The sequence below is a fragment of the Callorhinus ursinus genome, unplaced genomic scaffold (assembly GCF_003265705.2).
Source record: "Callorhinus ursinus isolate GAN/ISIS: 27379988/994484 unplaced genomic scaffold, GSC_fseal_2.0 scaffold33, whole genome shotgun sequence".
Taxonomy (NCBI): Eukaryota; Metazoa; Chordata; class Mammalia; order Carnivora; family Otariidae; genus Callorhinus; species Callorhinus ursinus.
The window spans coordinates 4,401,601-4,417,756 of NW_027397095.1; the positions used below are offsets into that span (position 1 = coordinate 4,401,601).

At 35.1% G+C, this 16,156-nt stretch overlaps 1 protein-coding gene across 1 annotated transcript in view; it reads left to right on the top strand.

Moving 5' to 3' along the window:
• Positions 1 to 16,156, top strand: part of ZNF280C (zinc finger protein 280C) — a 57,194-nt gene that overhangs the window by 13,225 nt on the left and 27,813 nt on the right. The window contains exons 5-9 of the mRNA XM_025852544.2: positions 1,018 to 1,083; positions 1,181 to 1,317; positions 5,606 to 5,720; positions 8,631 to 8,801; positions 8,947 to 9,056. Of these exons, the coding sequence (XP_025708329.1) occupies positions 1,018 to 1,083; positions 1,181 to 1,317; positions 5,606 to 5,720; positions 8,631 to 8,801; positions 8,947 to 9,056 (599 nt within the window). The remainder of the gene's footprint in view (positions 1 to 1,017; positions 1,084 to 1,180; positions 1,318 to 5,605; positions 5,721 to 8,630; positions 8,802 to 8,946; positions 9,057 to 16,156) is intronic.

Genomic DNA, 16,156 nt, shown 5'->3' on the forward strand with positions numbered 1-16,156 from the left:
TTAAAAGCATGGCAATTCAGATTGGGTTTATATCAACTGTAGACAAGTGTTAACAGTACTCAACTTGAATAATGTGTATTAGTTTTAAGTGATTCTATCAAAAGAAACGTTGACCCCAGTGAAATTTCTTTTCTAAATGAACTCAAAATTTAAGTGATTTTATTGATGTTTTATGTGTGAGCCATAAAATATTTTTGGCATATGGAGTATGAGCTAAATATTTATATAGAACCATCATTAAGTTGGAGGGATGGTAAAAGGTTGTGTTTGATAGACTACAGTCACCACAAAGTACTATAGGTTTAACTCTTTAATGGCTTGAGTAAATACTTATTTTAAAATTCTGAATGAAAACAATATCAAGTTGTTTGAGCAGATTTTTCTCCTAGGAAACTTCTGTAGTGCCTAGTTTTAGAGAACTCAATTTCCATTATCATAAAACAACCCTACTTTTGTGTGACCCTTTACTTTATAGAATTATTCTATGAGATCTGGTTATTTTCTACCAGGAGGGGAAAAGGAAAATTTTTTGAGGTTTTATGGGATTTTTAAAATGTATGTTTTCCTGATTAGCAATTTTAGGCATATCTCTACTCTTCCAGATTTTCATTTGATTCCTTAATAACCTAGAAGTTATGGGTTCACATGGGTACAGGAGTGAGCATCTTAAACTGATTCATAGGGTCATGTCAGGCTCAAATTGACTTTTGGTATAGTAGTAGATTTGAGATACTCTGGTAAACTATAAATTTAGTCTGCAGTCTTCACTAGTGTCCCTCTCAGAACTCAAGAGGAGTGGTACAGATAATGTGACCAGCTTACCCATAATGAAGCTTCCAGGCTTTTGGGGGTATGAATGTGGCATGGGAATTGGGGAAGGGTTTGATCTGGGGTCACCACTAAAAGAAAGAAATATACTTAAATTATTAGTTGTATGTGGATATATTTTTGGGACGTTTTTTATTATCTAAATATAAATTCAAATAATGAGTTTTAAAATAAACGTAATATTTGTAGATATTTTGAACAGAGGTAACCCCAGCTCATCTTCAAAGGGAATAAAGAATGAGACACTCACTCAAGGTATAGTATTATACCATTTTAATTATAAAGTGAAGTATTTTAACAAAATTGGTTGTATAGAAAAATATTCAATATGTTGTTTAATTTTGAAATGCAGGTGTTACTGATCCATTCAAGCCTACAAGTCAACACTACAAAGATCCAACATCAAATCCAGTGGCTGCCTTGCCTAGATTTCATCCTGAATCGAAATCTTCACAGAATTCTGTTATTGTTCAGAACGTGTCTAAGCCTGTAAGTGTTTCTGAAACTATAATTAGCTCAGGGATGCAATGGATATTATAGTACCCAGTTAGAATTGTGGACTATCATAGCTAGTCACCATTCCACTAGAAGCATAATCACAATCAGAAAATGTCACTATCTTTGACAGCTCAACCAATACCCAAAGTAGTAACTGTAGGAACTAACCAACTTGTCAATAAATCAGGTAATATGCTTAAATTAAATAGGTATAATATTGAAATCTAGGCTAAAACTGAGTAAAAAAAAAAAAAGATCAGTAATGAATGTTGCATAATGGCAAAACTCTTAAGAGAGTAAACAGAACCAGGTATTCTTATTTGGGAAGATTGTTCTGAGGTCATTGTTGCTGTTTACTCTGAAAACATACTTTCATGGCTTAGCTTTTAAAACTTTTAACAGAAGTAATAGTTAATGGTAATATTTAACATTTGTTATTCTGTTACTGTGGGTAAGTCTTTATTCTAAATGTTGTATATAAATTAATATCATTTAATTCTTATGATTTCCCTCTGAGGTAGGCATGATTATTAGCCCCATTTTATAGTTGAGGAAGCTGAGACTCAGGCTAAATAATTCACTCAAGGCCATATAACTCATAAATAAAAGATGGATCTGGGATTTCAATCCAGGTTAGCCCAGAGGTTTTATTTTATTTTTTTAAGGTATTATTTATTTAGGGGCGCCTGGGTGGCTCAGTCGTTAGGCGTCTGCCTTCGGCTCAGGTCATGATCCCAGGATCCTGGGATCGAGCCCCGCTTTAGGCTCCCTGCTCTGCGGGAAGCCTGCTTCTCCTTCTCCTACTTTTCCTGCTTGTGTTCCCTCTCTCACTGTGTCTCTCTCTGTCAAATAAATAAATAAAGTCTTTAAAAAGAATTTTAAAAAAGATTTATTTATTAGAGAGAGAGAGAGCATAATCAGGGGGAGGGGCAGAGGGAGAGAGAGAAGCAGATGATGCAGGGCTTGATCCCAGCACCCTGAAATCATGACCTGAGCCAAAGTCAGATGCTTAACCAACTAGGCCACCCAGGTGCCCCAGCCCAGAGGTTTTGAAATATGCATACACATATCCATTCATACATTTAAGCATTGCTATACATAGAAACACTGCCTTAGAGCAATATCATAGTGCACAGACCATTGGGGTTCCCTGAGACCCTTTCGGGGGTTCGTGAAGTTAAAACTGTTGTGATAATTACACTGAGACATTTCTTCTTTTCACTCTCAACATTTGCACTGATGATGCAAAAGCAATGGAGGGTAAAACTGCTGTGCTTTAATATGAATGAGGGCAGTGGCACCAAACAGCATGGGTAGTTTTTGTATTAGTGACCATCAAACACTCACGGTAGAAAAATTTCACTTTGACTTGAGAATAACCTTGAAGAAGTGATAAATTGTTACTAATTTTATTAACTCTCAATCCTTGACTTGTATCTGCATTCTGAAACAATAATAATTTGAGTGTTGGAGTAGTAGTCCAAGAAATCTAGGTTAAAAATGAAAGACTTGAGTGTTGATTCTGTCTGTTCCTAGCTAAAGCATTGTTTACAACCTCAGTGGGCCTCACTTTTTTCATTTTTAAAATGAGAATCTTTACCCAAACCAATGGCTCTCAAACTTGGATCCTCTAAGCAACCACAGGCTGTTCTTAATAAACACTTAATAGGTGTACCTGATAATGGCAGGCTGCCAGAAATGCTAAAATTATTTTATTTTAGCTGGGATCAAACTAATTCAGTGGTTATGCTATCATAAGCTGTTTGGCATTTAAGAAAAGCAAAAACAAAAAGGGAACATGATTATTTACATGGAGATAGATGAAAATTATTCCTACCTTGGACCTAGAGAAGGAGAACAATGGAGGGGGTGGTATCTTTCATATTAAAAAAAAACTTAGAAACTAGAACTCATTCAAAACTCAGAACTTTTTGTTTTTGTGGGCTTGGTTGTTTAATCAAAGCTCCTCAATCAGTTTCCCAATCCTAGGGAGCTTTAAAAAAAAGTTTTTTGTTGTTTGATCTGGGGTGAGGCCTGGGCATGATAGTTTTTTTTTTTTTTTTTAACTCTCCAGGTGATTCTAATGTGAGCCAGGGTGGAGAATGACAGATCTATATTTTCAAATTAATTGAGAATCCTATGTGAGGGAATTTTCTCTGATAATTTTAAGTTTTTTCTTCTCTTTACCACAACTCTCCATGGCAGTCTAGAAGATAATTGTTATTGTCCCTTTTAATGTCAGTGTGATATAGCTTAAGGGCACAGGTTGTTTTTTTTTAAATAGGCTCCACACCCACGGGTCTTAAACTCAGGACCCTGAGATCAAGATTTGAGCTGAGATCAAGAGTAGGATGGATGCCTGGGGTGCCTGGGTGACTCAGTCAGTTAGGCTTCCAGCTCTTGATCTCAGCTCAGGTCGTGATCTCCATGCTGTGTGGAGCCTACTTAGAAAAAAAAAAAATTCGGACGCTTAACCGACTGAGCCACCCAGGCGTCCCAAGGGCACAGGCTTTATAATCAGGCCAACCTCGGTTCCAATTCCAGCTTCATCATCAAGAACAAGCTGGATTGTATTGGGAACCTTACTTAACTATACTGAACTTTAGCTTACCTATTTATAAGGTGGGAGATAATATTAGGTCTTTATTAGTACTGTTGTCACAACTACCTGATATAATACATGGACTGTAAAAGAGTCAAGTACGTTTTAAATAGACAGTTGGCAGCTATTATTTCAGTTGGAAAGGTGAAAACTTGAATCTCAAGTGCCTGGCCCATAAATAAATGGAGATCTTTTAAATTCCAGTCTATTGCCTGTTGTACCTCACTGTTGTATTTGGTATCTTTCTGAACTATTTTATGAGATATAAAAAATTCCCAATTAGAGAATTATTTTAATAAGTTATTTGTTGACTAATATGTCTGCTCTCTGAAACAATGGTACTTAATTGGCCAGAGTTATCACTTAGGAAAAGGTTTAAAGTATTAACTTTAGGGGCGCCTGGGTGCCTCAGTTGGTGAAGTGACTGCCTTCAGCTCAGGTCATGATCCTGGAGTCCCAGGATTGAGCCCCTCATCAGGCTCCCTGCTCAGCAGGGAGTCTGCTTCTCCCTCTGACCCTCCCCCCTCTCATGCTCTCTCTCTCTCATTCTCTCTCTCTCAAATAAATAAATAAAATCTTTAGAAAAAAATGAAGTATTAACTTTATTTGGAGGAACTTCTGTGAAAGAACTGTTTGGAGAATTGCTAGTGAATATTTTCCATTTGTAAGTGCAAATATTTGGAGAAAATATTTACCTTGCAGAAGATTATGCTTGGTTATAGTTAAGTCATAAAGCCATCATTGAGTCATACAGTCATTTTATATAATACATATTAAGGCTCAAATGCAGAAATCTGCCTGTTATGCTCAAATTCTAGGAATGGAATAGTTTGGTTCAGTTCAATATCTGTCTCTATAACTTCTTACTAAGCCCATGTAAATAGAAAACAATAACAAAGTAAAATTCTTGAAACCTGATTTTTTCTCAGCTTGTAAGCACAAAACATGCAAGCAAGATCCCTATATTCCTGTTTTATAAAGGTACTGTGTATGGGGGCAGTAGTTAGAAAAGAAACAAGACAATACATACTGTACTTTGACTTTGTTTTTTTGCAGATGGGTAGTGTGGTATATAGAATATATCAGGATTATATTTTGTATGCAGATATGTGCTCCTCTTTTTTCACTGAACTTTATATTGGAAACATTTTTCTTTGTTTTTGGTTATTTTTCAAAAGCATGATGTTGCATTATAGCCTATCATTTATTTTATTTAACCATTCCTCCATTGTTGGATATACAGGTTTTTATTTTTTGCTGTTATAAATAATTCTCCATTAAATATTTTCATTTCCTTAGCATAAATTAATGTAAGTGGAATATTTGGGTCAAAGGATATGAACTTTTTAAAGCCCTGATAGATATTGCCAAAATTTTCTTGTAGAAAAGTTGTACCAAAACATGTCTACTTTGCCAATAATATTGTCATTATTTCTTAACTTTAACTTTTAATTTCAAACTAATTTTAGATTTATAGAAAAACTGCAGAAGTAATCCAGAGAGTTCCCATATAACCCTTACCCACTAAATGCTAACTTTGACAGAATAATAATTACCTTAGTGTCTTATAGCTTATTAGTAATTAAATTATTAAGGTGTTATCTTTATAGTATTGTCATACAATTAAATTTACTTTTATAAAAGTTTATGAAACAAAATAATTATAACTTTTTACAGGATTTTACAAAGAATTCATCACAAGTTGAATCGGATGATTCTTCAGAGTTACTATTTGACTTGACCCAGGATACAATTCCACTGTCCCAAGAGGGATCAACAATTTATATAGAAGGTTTGGCTTAGCACTTTTTTGGGGTATAATAAAAAGAAACTTGATGAATATAGATGTGGAATGAATTTTTATTTTGAAACCCATACCTTCGTGTTAAGTTTTTCATATACCGTAAAATAGAAGCTAATAATCCCTGAATGCCTTTCTTGTGTGATTTCTTTTTTATAAATTTGTATTTAATAATAGAATATTGTATCTCTTTCTATTAAGTTAGCTAACATGTATTTTTTGAGCTCATTCTCACTTAGAGCCAGCCATGGGCTGAAAAAATCTTAATATAAATTCTCTGAGTCTAGGAAGTCTCCTAATGACCTAATACTATCATTTTTTAAAAAAAAGTATTAATCATTTGGAAGGCCATTAGTATGAGAAAAAGTACATGGTTATAGTTGAGTTTTTTAATAGACTTGTGTCTTTCTTTCCAAATAAATGATGTTGATATGATAGTTAAATATGATTATAGAGTATCATTATAAAAAGGAAGTATTACAAAAATAGTGATTTGTGCATAGTAAGTACTTAGTAAATATCCATTGAAGGAATAATGTAAATTTTTAATTGAAGAATTAGTTCTTTGTGTACAATAACAAAGTTCTTCATTAACTTGAAATAAATTAGTATGCCATGAAAGAATTTTATTTAGTTGAAAAATTCCCCATAATCAAAGCAATTGCTGTTTGTATATTAGTAAGTTTGTTATATTTCAATAATTGGACAGAGGTACATAAGAATTTTTTAATGTTTAAATTGTTTACTAGAAAATTCATATACATTTACCAAACCAAAATAGAAAAAAAATTATAGTAATATGTTTGCCAAAAATATTTTTCCCATTTTGATAACACGTGGCTTGTTATTTACCTATCTAGGTGTCATTATCTAGTTAGTAAAGTAGCCAAGAACCAAAATAAACGAGAAAGTAAAATAGTTGTCTGAAATCTGATTTTATAATGCACATGGTCTTTATTCATAAAAACATCTGAATTCTTGAAGATTCTAGGGGGTAAAACAGTGATGCCTACTCTTTCTGTAAGTTGTTGTATTGCAGGGAGTGGAACTTTGCCTTGATGGGAAATAGGGTTATAGTCAGTTAGGAAGGTGTAGATTTGAGCCTGTATCCTAAAGATTTTTGTGACCTTTATCAAGTCACCTCTTTACACTTCAATTTTCTCATTTTATTGAAATATATACTTTTATCTTTCTCAGATAATACATTCATTTTCCAGACCTGAAGTCACCATTTGGAGATAGAATTTTAATTCTTGCTCTCCTTATCTCAGGCCTCTTTTGAGGTTCAAATGAGATAAGTGAGAAATGAAAAATGCCCTAAGCCTTTAAAGAACTTGACAGTAAACAGTTCTTAGAATGATAATTATGAATGATAATATGTATTATGTGTTCAGAAGCATGATTAATGGACTCCTGTCAAGGATGATCATAGAAGGTTCTTGGAGAAGGTTGGATTTGAACTTGATTTGGAAGAATGAGAATAGGATTTTTATTGGCATTGTTGAAGAGAGTGAATGGCACAAGCCAAAGGCAATAGAAATAAACAAGTTAAACGGTTAGAATTTAAAACTATTGAGCTCAGAGTGATTTTATTTAACTTGGAGATTTACTCATGCTTAAAAAAATTATATACAAAACAGTCTATTTTTACTATACAGCCTGCTAGAGAACTAATTGCCAAAATACCAGCACTCATTGGTTGTTCAAGTAACCTAAGCATCTGAGGAAAATGTTAGTGATTACACAGAAATCAGTCCCAAGTGCCTGCAGTATAGCTGTCAGTAACCATGTGCTTGAAGATGGAAAAAAAATCGTTTCTGTTATCTCAAAGAATGAAAGACAGATTTGACAGGGAGCCCACTAATGCAGTGCTCTCCTTTTCCTTGTATTTCTCTATTCTACTGCTTCGCCTATTAGTGTACAGTTGGGAGCATTAAAATATGTGCAGTTTTAGAATCTTTATCACAAAGTACAGTTGTGTGTTATTTTCAAAAGGACTTTTGCTGTGTCTGATTATATCCTAAATAGCCCCACTGTTCTTGCAGATGCCCTGAATTACACAATCCCTTAGCCTTTAAGGTGATGGTTTTCAAGCTCAGAACTATCTTTAGTGATGAAATCTCCTCAAACAAAATTTTATGTAAAAATCTAATTTTTTAAAAAGGGTAAAAGGAGAGTTTTTCTATCTGACATGCTTACTGTATTCCCTAAAACAAAATCGTCAGCCTCAGGGGAGTGTCATTTGAAGACCATTATACTAACTTCTTAAGACTTTCCATATGAATGAACAAGGTATTATTCAAGATTAGTTGTTTGTACTTTGTTCATAGGGAATAAACAGATAATTTAAATCCATCAGATTGTTAATAAGTGGAAAAAGAACCAACTAGAGTTTTCCATTAGACATCTTAAGTTTTTTTTAAGTATCTTAAAGGGTTTCTCTAAATTTTTAGAATAAAGGTGGTTTTTGTTTCCAAGCCCAAATGTATTTAAGCATCTAAAGATAAATTCATTTTTGGGAACTGAGCTTAGAACATTCTCTGTGCTTTAATTTTTTTGCTTCGGATTCTTTTGGTCTGACCTCTTTTATACCTATTTACATATTTATTTGAAAGTATTTTTAGAATTTTATTGTATAAAAAGTTTATTTCATGAATTGTTCAAATATGTGTAGTTCATAATAGCTGTTTGTACAATTTCTTTTTACCTATTGATCATATAAATTTTTTCTTTTTTTGATCATTCTTTGTTATTTGTATGATATAATTCAATTATGTTATCTTTAATTTAGCTTCAAAGTGTTTTTACTTAAATTCAAATATAAAGCCATTTTAGTAGCATTTGTAAGCAGTGTTCTATACATATTTACAAATATTTTTCCCACTATTTATATCATTGTAGGTATAGATCAAACTCTGCCTATATTAAAACGTTCTTCTGCTTCTAAAGTAAACAGTGTTACTCCAAAAAAGCCAAAGACCAGCGAAAGTGTTTCTGAAATAAGTCCTTGTGCTTCATTGTCTCTAACTAACTCTCCTCCAGTGACATCTTCCCATGTTATGATATCAAAAGGTAAATATGAATCTAGCATATAAAATAGAAATTATATTATTTATACATAAATTTTAGAAATTGTGATGAATTTTTAAACTTTTTTTACTGGTTGTTTAATGTTTAAAAAAGAATTTGAGTCATAAAAGTTCTTAATCTATTTTAGGTACAAATACCTCATCAGCTCACTATAAAACTGGAACACCTTTTCTAAGATCTTGTCCAAAGTGCAATGTAAAGTTTAATCTTCTGGATCCTTTGAAATATCACATGAAGGTAAAACTTTTTCCAAAATTTGATTTTTAAAAATACTGACAAATCCCTGAAAGCATTAAGGATTGATATATAGTAAATGCTAGTTTGTCCAGGTATTTAGATAAGAAATCTTCTCATTGGTATTTCTATATAACTTAAGTAAAAATTGATATTTGTGATGATTAGCTTTTAAGATTTTATTTATTTAAGGAGGGCATGTATTGAATGTAGCACTGGGTATTATATGCAAATAATCATGGAACACTACATCAAAAACTAATGATGTAATGTATGGTGACTAACATAACATAATAAAATAAAATTTAAAAAAGATTTTATTATTTGACAGAGAGAGACACAGCGAGAGAGGGAACACAAGCAGGGGTGAGTGGGAGAGGGAGAAGCAGGCTTCCAGTAGCACAGGGGGCCCGGCCCGATGCGGGGCTTGATCCCAGGACCCTGGGATCATGACCTGAGCCGAAGGCAGCCGCTTAACTGACTGAGCCACCCAGGCACCCCATGATGATTATCTTTATACAAGATTTTAAAATCTTTCCCAGTCATGAAATCTTAAAAATTAAGCTTATATGTACTATCGTATATGCATATTATATTTTTGGGGGGATATTAGAGGATACGAAGTAATCCTTGGTAATTTTATTAGATGTGGTAATGGCTTTATCAACCATAAAATTATTGGTAAAAATATCTGTTTTCTGGAGCTGGGTGCTGAAGTAAGGTGAAAATGACAATTTGTGGGAGTTGCTTAAAACTAATGATGCTAGATCAAAGCTTTAGTTGTTGCTTTGTCTAAGAGATGTGACTGTCATTGATCTCTCTGAGGCTTGAGAGAATACATTAAACACAGAATGTAGTATTTTAAGAAATGGAAGAAATAGACCTACCTCCGACCTCTTTAAAGTATTATATCTAGAAGACTTTGCAGAAAGTCCGATGTTTCTCTTAGTGACAGCCCTGAGTGTTTGTGGGTATTGGAGCTTTCCCAGGTTGAGTCATTTATTTCTCGGATCTTAACATTTCTTTCTCTTCATTTCTGACATTTTGCCACTTGTAGAGCAGATGTCTGTGGCAAATCTCATTTGGAAAATACTTTGCCGCAACCAGCAAAAATGGTTCAGGGGTGGGGGAATCCTCTCCCTCTCTGGGGTGGCCTCTAATCGCATTGCTTTATTCGATCCCAAACGGTTCCCAGCTAAGTGAGTCCCATGTACCACAGCCACCGAGTCGTGCAGGGGCCGCAGCCTTTGTCGGGTTGGGCCCCCAGGTAGATGGCACTCACACATGACACTTGAATCTCTACTCATATTGTAGGGCACCTGGGTGGGTTAGTCAGTTAAGTGTCTGACTCTTGATCTCTGCTCAGGTCTTGATCTCACAGTGGTGCGTTCGAGCCCTGCATTGGGCTCCACGCTGGGCGTGGAGCCTAGCCTACTTAAAAAAAATCTCTATGCATGTTGTATTTTAACTTTTAATGACAATAATGTATTAATCAGAATATTTTATTGACTAGGTCATGCCATTCTTCAAAGCTCTTGTAAAGCAGGCCTTTTGTTTGGTGCTTAATCTTTCCTGTAACTTAAAAACTCCTTTTTTTAACATGATTTTTTTGTCTGGTGACATATGAATGTCACATTACTCAAAATCTCAGTCTTGCATTTTAATGTTCAGAACTCAGACATAAACTCATAATGGTGGAGCATTTCTCAAGAAATCATAGTGTTAGCTCAATCCAGAATATAGTTTGTATAGTTGTTATAAATTCTACCTTTATGTTGGTGTAGGAAGCTCTTAAAATTAAGTTTTAGGCAATTTTCGAAGTACTAATGAAGTATGAGGTCTAGGTATTATTCCACTTAAGATATTTTAGTAGATATTACAGTGTTCTGTGTGTCTGTGGAAAGAGAATCTGTATTCTTCTTGCATGCCCAATATAAATGGCAGGAAGGGAGAAAGGAGGCAAGAAAAAACGCAATGCAAATTATATTCAGGAAAGAGGGGGTGAGAAGACTGCAAAGCAAAGAAGCAACTTAGAAAAAGTTATTGCTTGCTATTTCAAAGATCGCCAGTTTTTTCATTGAAATTCAGCATTTTACAAAAAATGTAGAAAGAAAAGTGTAAAATTCCAAACACAATTTCTTTATTCTTGGGCAAAACTGTATTTGATTTATCACTATTTCTACCTCCCTGAGTGTAATTCCTGTGAACTGGACTTTGGGTTTTGGTTTTATATAAAAATTAACTTCTGCCAGTGTTTTCAGTCTTCCTATCTATGTAATATTGTATAGAGATACTTCATGTTTTATGTTTTGCATCATAGATGGAAAGAAAAGAAAAGGCTGAGTAGTTTAGTTATCTTTAGTTTATTTAATTTGGGGGAAGGGTAATAAAGTCACGTGATTCAAAAAGTATAAGAAGGTAGGTGTTCATCATCCTTTACCATCAAGGAAATGCAAATTAAAACTACAATAAGATACCACCTCACACCTGTCAGAATGGTTAAATCAACAACACAAGAAACAACAGGTGTTGGCAAGGATGTGTGGAAAAGGAACCCTCATGCACTGTTGGTGGGAATGTGAACTGATGCAGAAAACAGTATGGAGATTCCTCAAAATGTTAAAAATAGAACTACCCTACCACCCAGCAATTGCACTACTGGGTATTTACCCAGAGAATACAGAAACACTAATTCAGAGAGATACCTGCACCCCTATATTCATAGCAGCATTATTTACAATAGCCAGGATATTGAAGCAGCCCAGGTGTCCATCAATTGATGAATGAATAAAGATGTGGAATATATACACAATGGAATATGATTCAGCCATAAAAATTGAAATCTTGCCATTTACAATGACATGGATGGAGCTAGAGAGTATAATGCCAAGCGAAATAAATCAGAGAAAGACAAATACAATCTGATTTCACTTATATGTGGAATTTAAGAAACAAAACAAACGAGCAAAGGGAAAAAGAGAAAGAGAAGAGACAAACCAAGAAACAGACTCCTAACTCTAGAGAACAAACTGATGGTTACCAGAGGGGGAGGAAATGGGTGAAATAGGTGATTAAGGAGTGCACTTGTTTTGGACACCTGGGTGGCTCAGTTGGTTAAGCGACTGCCTTCGGCTCAGGTCATGATCCTGGAGTCCCAGGATCGAGTCTGGCATCGGGCTCCCTGCTCAGCAGGGAGTCTGCTTCTCCCTCTGACTCCCCCCCCCACATGTGCTCGCTCTCTCTCATTCTCTCTCTCAAATAAATAAATTAAATCTTTAAAAAAAAAAAAAAAAGGAGTGCACTTGTTTTGATGAGTACCAGGTGTTGTGTGGAAGTGTTGAATCATTATATTGTACACCTGAAACTAATATAACACCGTATGTTAACTATATTAGATAAAAGGCTAGTATACAAAATGTATAAAGAACTTATCAAACTCAACACCCAAAGAACAAATAATCCAATCAAGAAATGGGCAGAAGACATGAACATTTTTCCAAAGAAGACATCCCAATGGCCAACAGACACATGAAAAAGTGCTCGACATCGCTCGGCATCAGGGAAATCCAAATCAAAACCTCAATGAGATACCACCTCACACCAGTCAGAATGGCTAAAATTAACAAGTCAGGAAACAACAGATGTTGGTAGCGATGCAGAGAAAGGGGAACCCTCCTACACTGTTGGTGGGAGCCACTCTGGAAAACAGTATGGAGGTTCCTCAAAAAGTTGAAAATAGAGCTACCATACAACTCAGCAATTGCACTACTGGGTATTTACCCCAAAGATACAAATGTAGTGATCCGAAGGGGTACATGCACCCCAATGTTTATAGCAGCAATGTCCACAATAGCCAAACTATGCAAAGAGCCAAGATGTCCATCGACAGATGAATGGATAAAGAAGATGTGGTGTATATATACAATGGAATATTTTGCAGGCATCAAAAACCCCAAAATCTTGCCATTTGCAATGACGTGATTGGAACTAGAGGGTATTATGCTAAGTGAAGTAAGTCAGAAAAAGATGTGTATCATATGATCTCACTGATATGAGGAATTCTTAATCTCAGGAAACAAACCGAGGGTTGCTGGAATGGGGGGGGTGGGAGGGATGGGGTGGCTGGATGATGGACATTGGGGAGGGTATGTGCTATGGTGAGTGCTGTGAATTGTGTTAAGACTGATGAATCACAGACCTGTACCTCTGAAACAAATAATACATTATATGTTAAAAAAAAAAAAAAAAGGAAGGGAAAAATGAAGGGGAGGAAATTGGAGGGGGAGACAAACCATGAGAGACTATGGATTCTGAGAAACAAACTGAGGGTTCTAGAGGGGAGGGGGGTGGGGGGATGGGATAGCCTGGTGATGGGTATTAAAGAGGGCATGTATAACTGGGTGTTATACACAAACAATGAATCATGGAACAGTACATCAAAAACTAATGATGTATGGTGATTAACATAACAATAAAATAAAATTTAAAAAATAAAGTAATTTTAAATTAAAAAGAAGGTATACAGTGAAGAATCCCACTTCATCTATTTGCTTAGTTCCCAATAGGACTTGCAAAAGAAATCAGTTTTTATTAATTTGTTTTATGTCTTCTTTGACTTAATTTCTGAATGTACAGGCACACATGAATGTTCTTATTTTCCCTCTATTTTATACACAAATCATAGCACATTATATATATTTCTGCACCTGAAGAAAGTGGCAAGCATTCTCTAAAATGTAGCTTTTATTTCTTGTAACATTGTTAGTCATTAAAAAAATGAGACTTTCACATTTTAACTTATGCATTTTTTTTAAAGATTTTGTATTTATTTATTTGTCTCAGAGAGAGAGAGAGCACGAGCAGGGGAGCAGCAGAGGGAGAGGGAGAAACAGGCTCCCCACTGAGCAAGGAGCCCGATGTGGGACTCAATCCCAGGACCCTGGGACCATGACCTGAACCAAAGGCACACACCCAACCGACTGAGCTACCCAGGCATTCCACTTATGCATTTTTATATATATCAGTTAAATTTATATAATATTACAGTAAGGATTTCCATTTTGAAAAAGTGAATTTTAGATTATTTGTGAATGATCTTTTGCTGTTATTATAGGTAAGGAGATTGGTATACCACAAAAGTAATCTTTTCTTCCAAAGGAAGAATTTTGGGAGTGTAAGTCAAACATTCTATTGATCTAAGACACTGTACTAAGCTTTAAAGTATTATTTCATTTAATCCTTAGAAAATTCTTGAGGCCAGATCTTTTTCTCATTGTCTTATAACCAATTAATTGGCATAGCTGAGATTCAAACCTCAGTTTCTTTGCTGGCAATGCCCAGGTTCCTTTTCTCCCCATTTTGAAATTTGTATGTGCTGTTTTCTTGAATGTTACATAGAAACTTGAAAATAAAGGGTGTTATTTGTTTTTGGAGTATGGAATTTGGTAGTTATCAGTCAGATCTAACATACTAATATGTTATTGAGGTTCCTTTGTCTTCATTTATAGTCATCTATTTGCTCTGTCATTTTTTGAGTAGGTCTCAAAGTCTCAAATTACCACTATTTTCTTTGATATATTACAATTCTGTTTTATGGAGGTTAATATTTGGGATATAGATGGATCTATCTCTTTTAACTTCATTGTGAATGTATCCTTTAGCATTTTTATTAAGTGTTCCCTTTTTGGCCTGGATTCTGTTTTGTTTGACATCAATTTCACAACCCTTGTTTTCTCATTATTACCATTTGCCTATTATATTCTTTGTTTATCTTTTTATTTTTTTAAAGATTTTGTTTATTTATTTGACAAAGACACATCGAGAGAGGGAAAATAAGCAGGGGGAGTGGGAGAGGGAGAAGCAGGCTTCCCTTGGAGAGGGAGCCCGATGTGCGGCTCGATCCCAGGATCCTAGGATCCTAGGATCATGACCTGAGCCGAAGGCAGACGCTTAATGACTGAGCCACCCAGGCACTCCTCAAGCCTTCCAATCTCTTTGTTTTTGGTATATTTCTTAATTTTCACAGTCATTTTTTCTTTTGTGATCCCATGTGAAATTCCTTTTTTCAGTAGCTGAGTTAAACCCACCCATCTGTATTCATTGATAGGTTGGATTTAATTGATCTGTTAGATTTGATTGGTCTTGATTCTGTCACAATTTTTTCTTTATTTTTCTAAATTTTTCCCTTTGTGGTTGCTTTGCGAGTATGTAGTTTGGGTTTTTAGAAAAGTTTATATTTTTGCTCTCTAGTTATTCTTAAAGAATTCTTCTAGTGAAATTCCACAGCTAAAAATTGTATATAATAAATGAACTAGTTTATCTCATTGAAAATTAAAAGTTTATGTATGAAAGTATTCCAGGGGCCCCGGGTGGCTCAGTTGTTAAGCGTCTGCCTTCAGCTCAGGTCATGATCCTGGGGTTCCCAGGGTTGAGCCCCGCGTCGGGCTCCCTGCTCAACGGGAAACCTGCTTCTCCCTCTCCCATTCCCCCTGCTTGTGTTCCCTCTCTTGCTGTGTTGTCTGTGTCTGTCAAATAAATAAATAAAATCTTTAAAAAAGTATTCCCTATTAGGGTCAGTTTATATGAGGTCTTAATTTTATTCATGAGATTGATTTCCCCTTAACATATTTCAGCATTCTAGATAGAATGTGTTGAGGTTTTTAAATTATAACTTACGCTTCTTTTTTTGTGTCCCATACATTTTCCAGTACCTTGAATCTGGGGAATGGCAGGTTACCTGTGCTCAGCGTCTAGTTCCAACCAGGCTTTACCAAAATACTACTATATTATTTGATAATTTAGCATGTGCAGAATGGCATATAAAACTACCTTTCCGGGGCACCTGGGTGGCTGTCGATTAAGCATTTCCTTTCGACTCAGGTCGTGATCCTAGGGTCCTGGGATCGAGCTCTGCATTGGGCTCCTTGCTCAGTGGGAAGCCTGCTTGTAGCTCCCCCCACTGTGCTTTCTCCCTCCCTGTCAAATAAATAAATAAAATCTTTAAGAAAAAACAAAACTACCTTTCCTTTTAAGCTATATCTTGACAGATATGAAATGAACAATTTTTGGCCAGGGATCAAATTATTATTAAATATTTACATCTG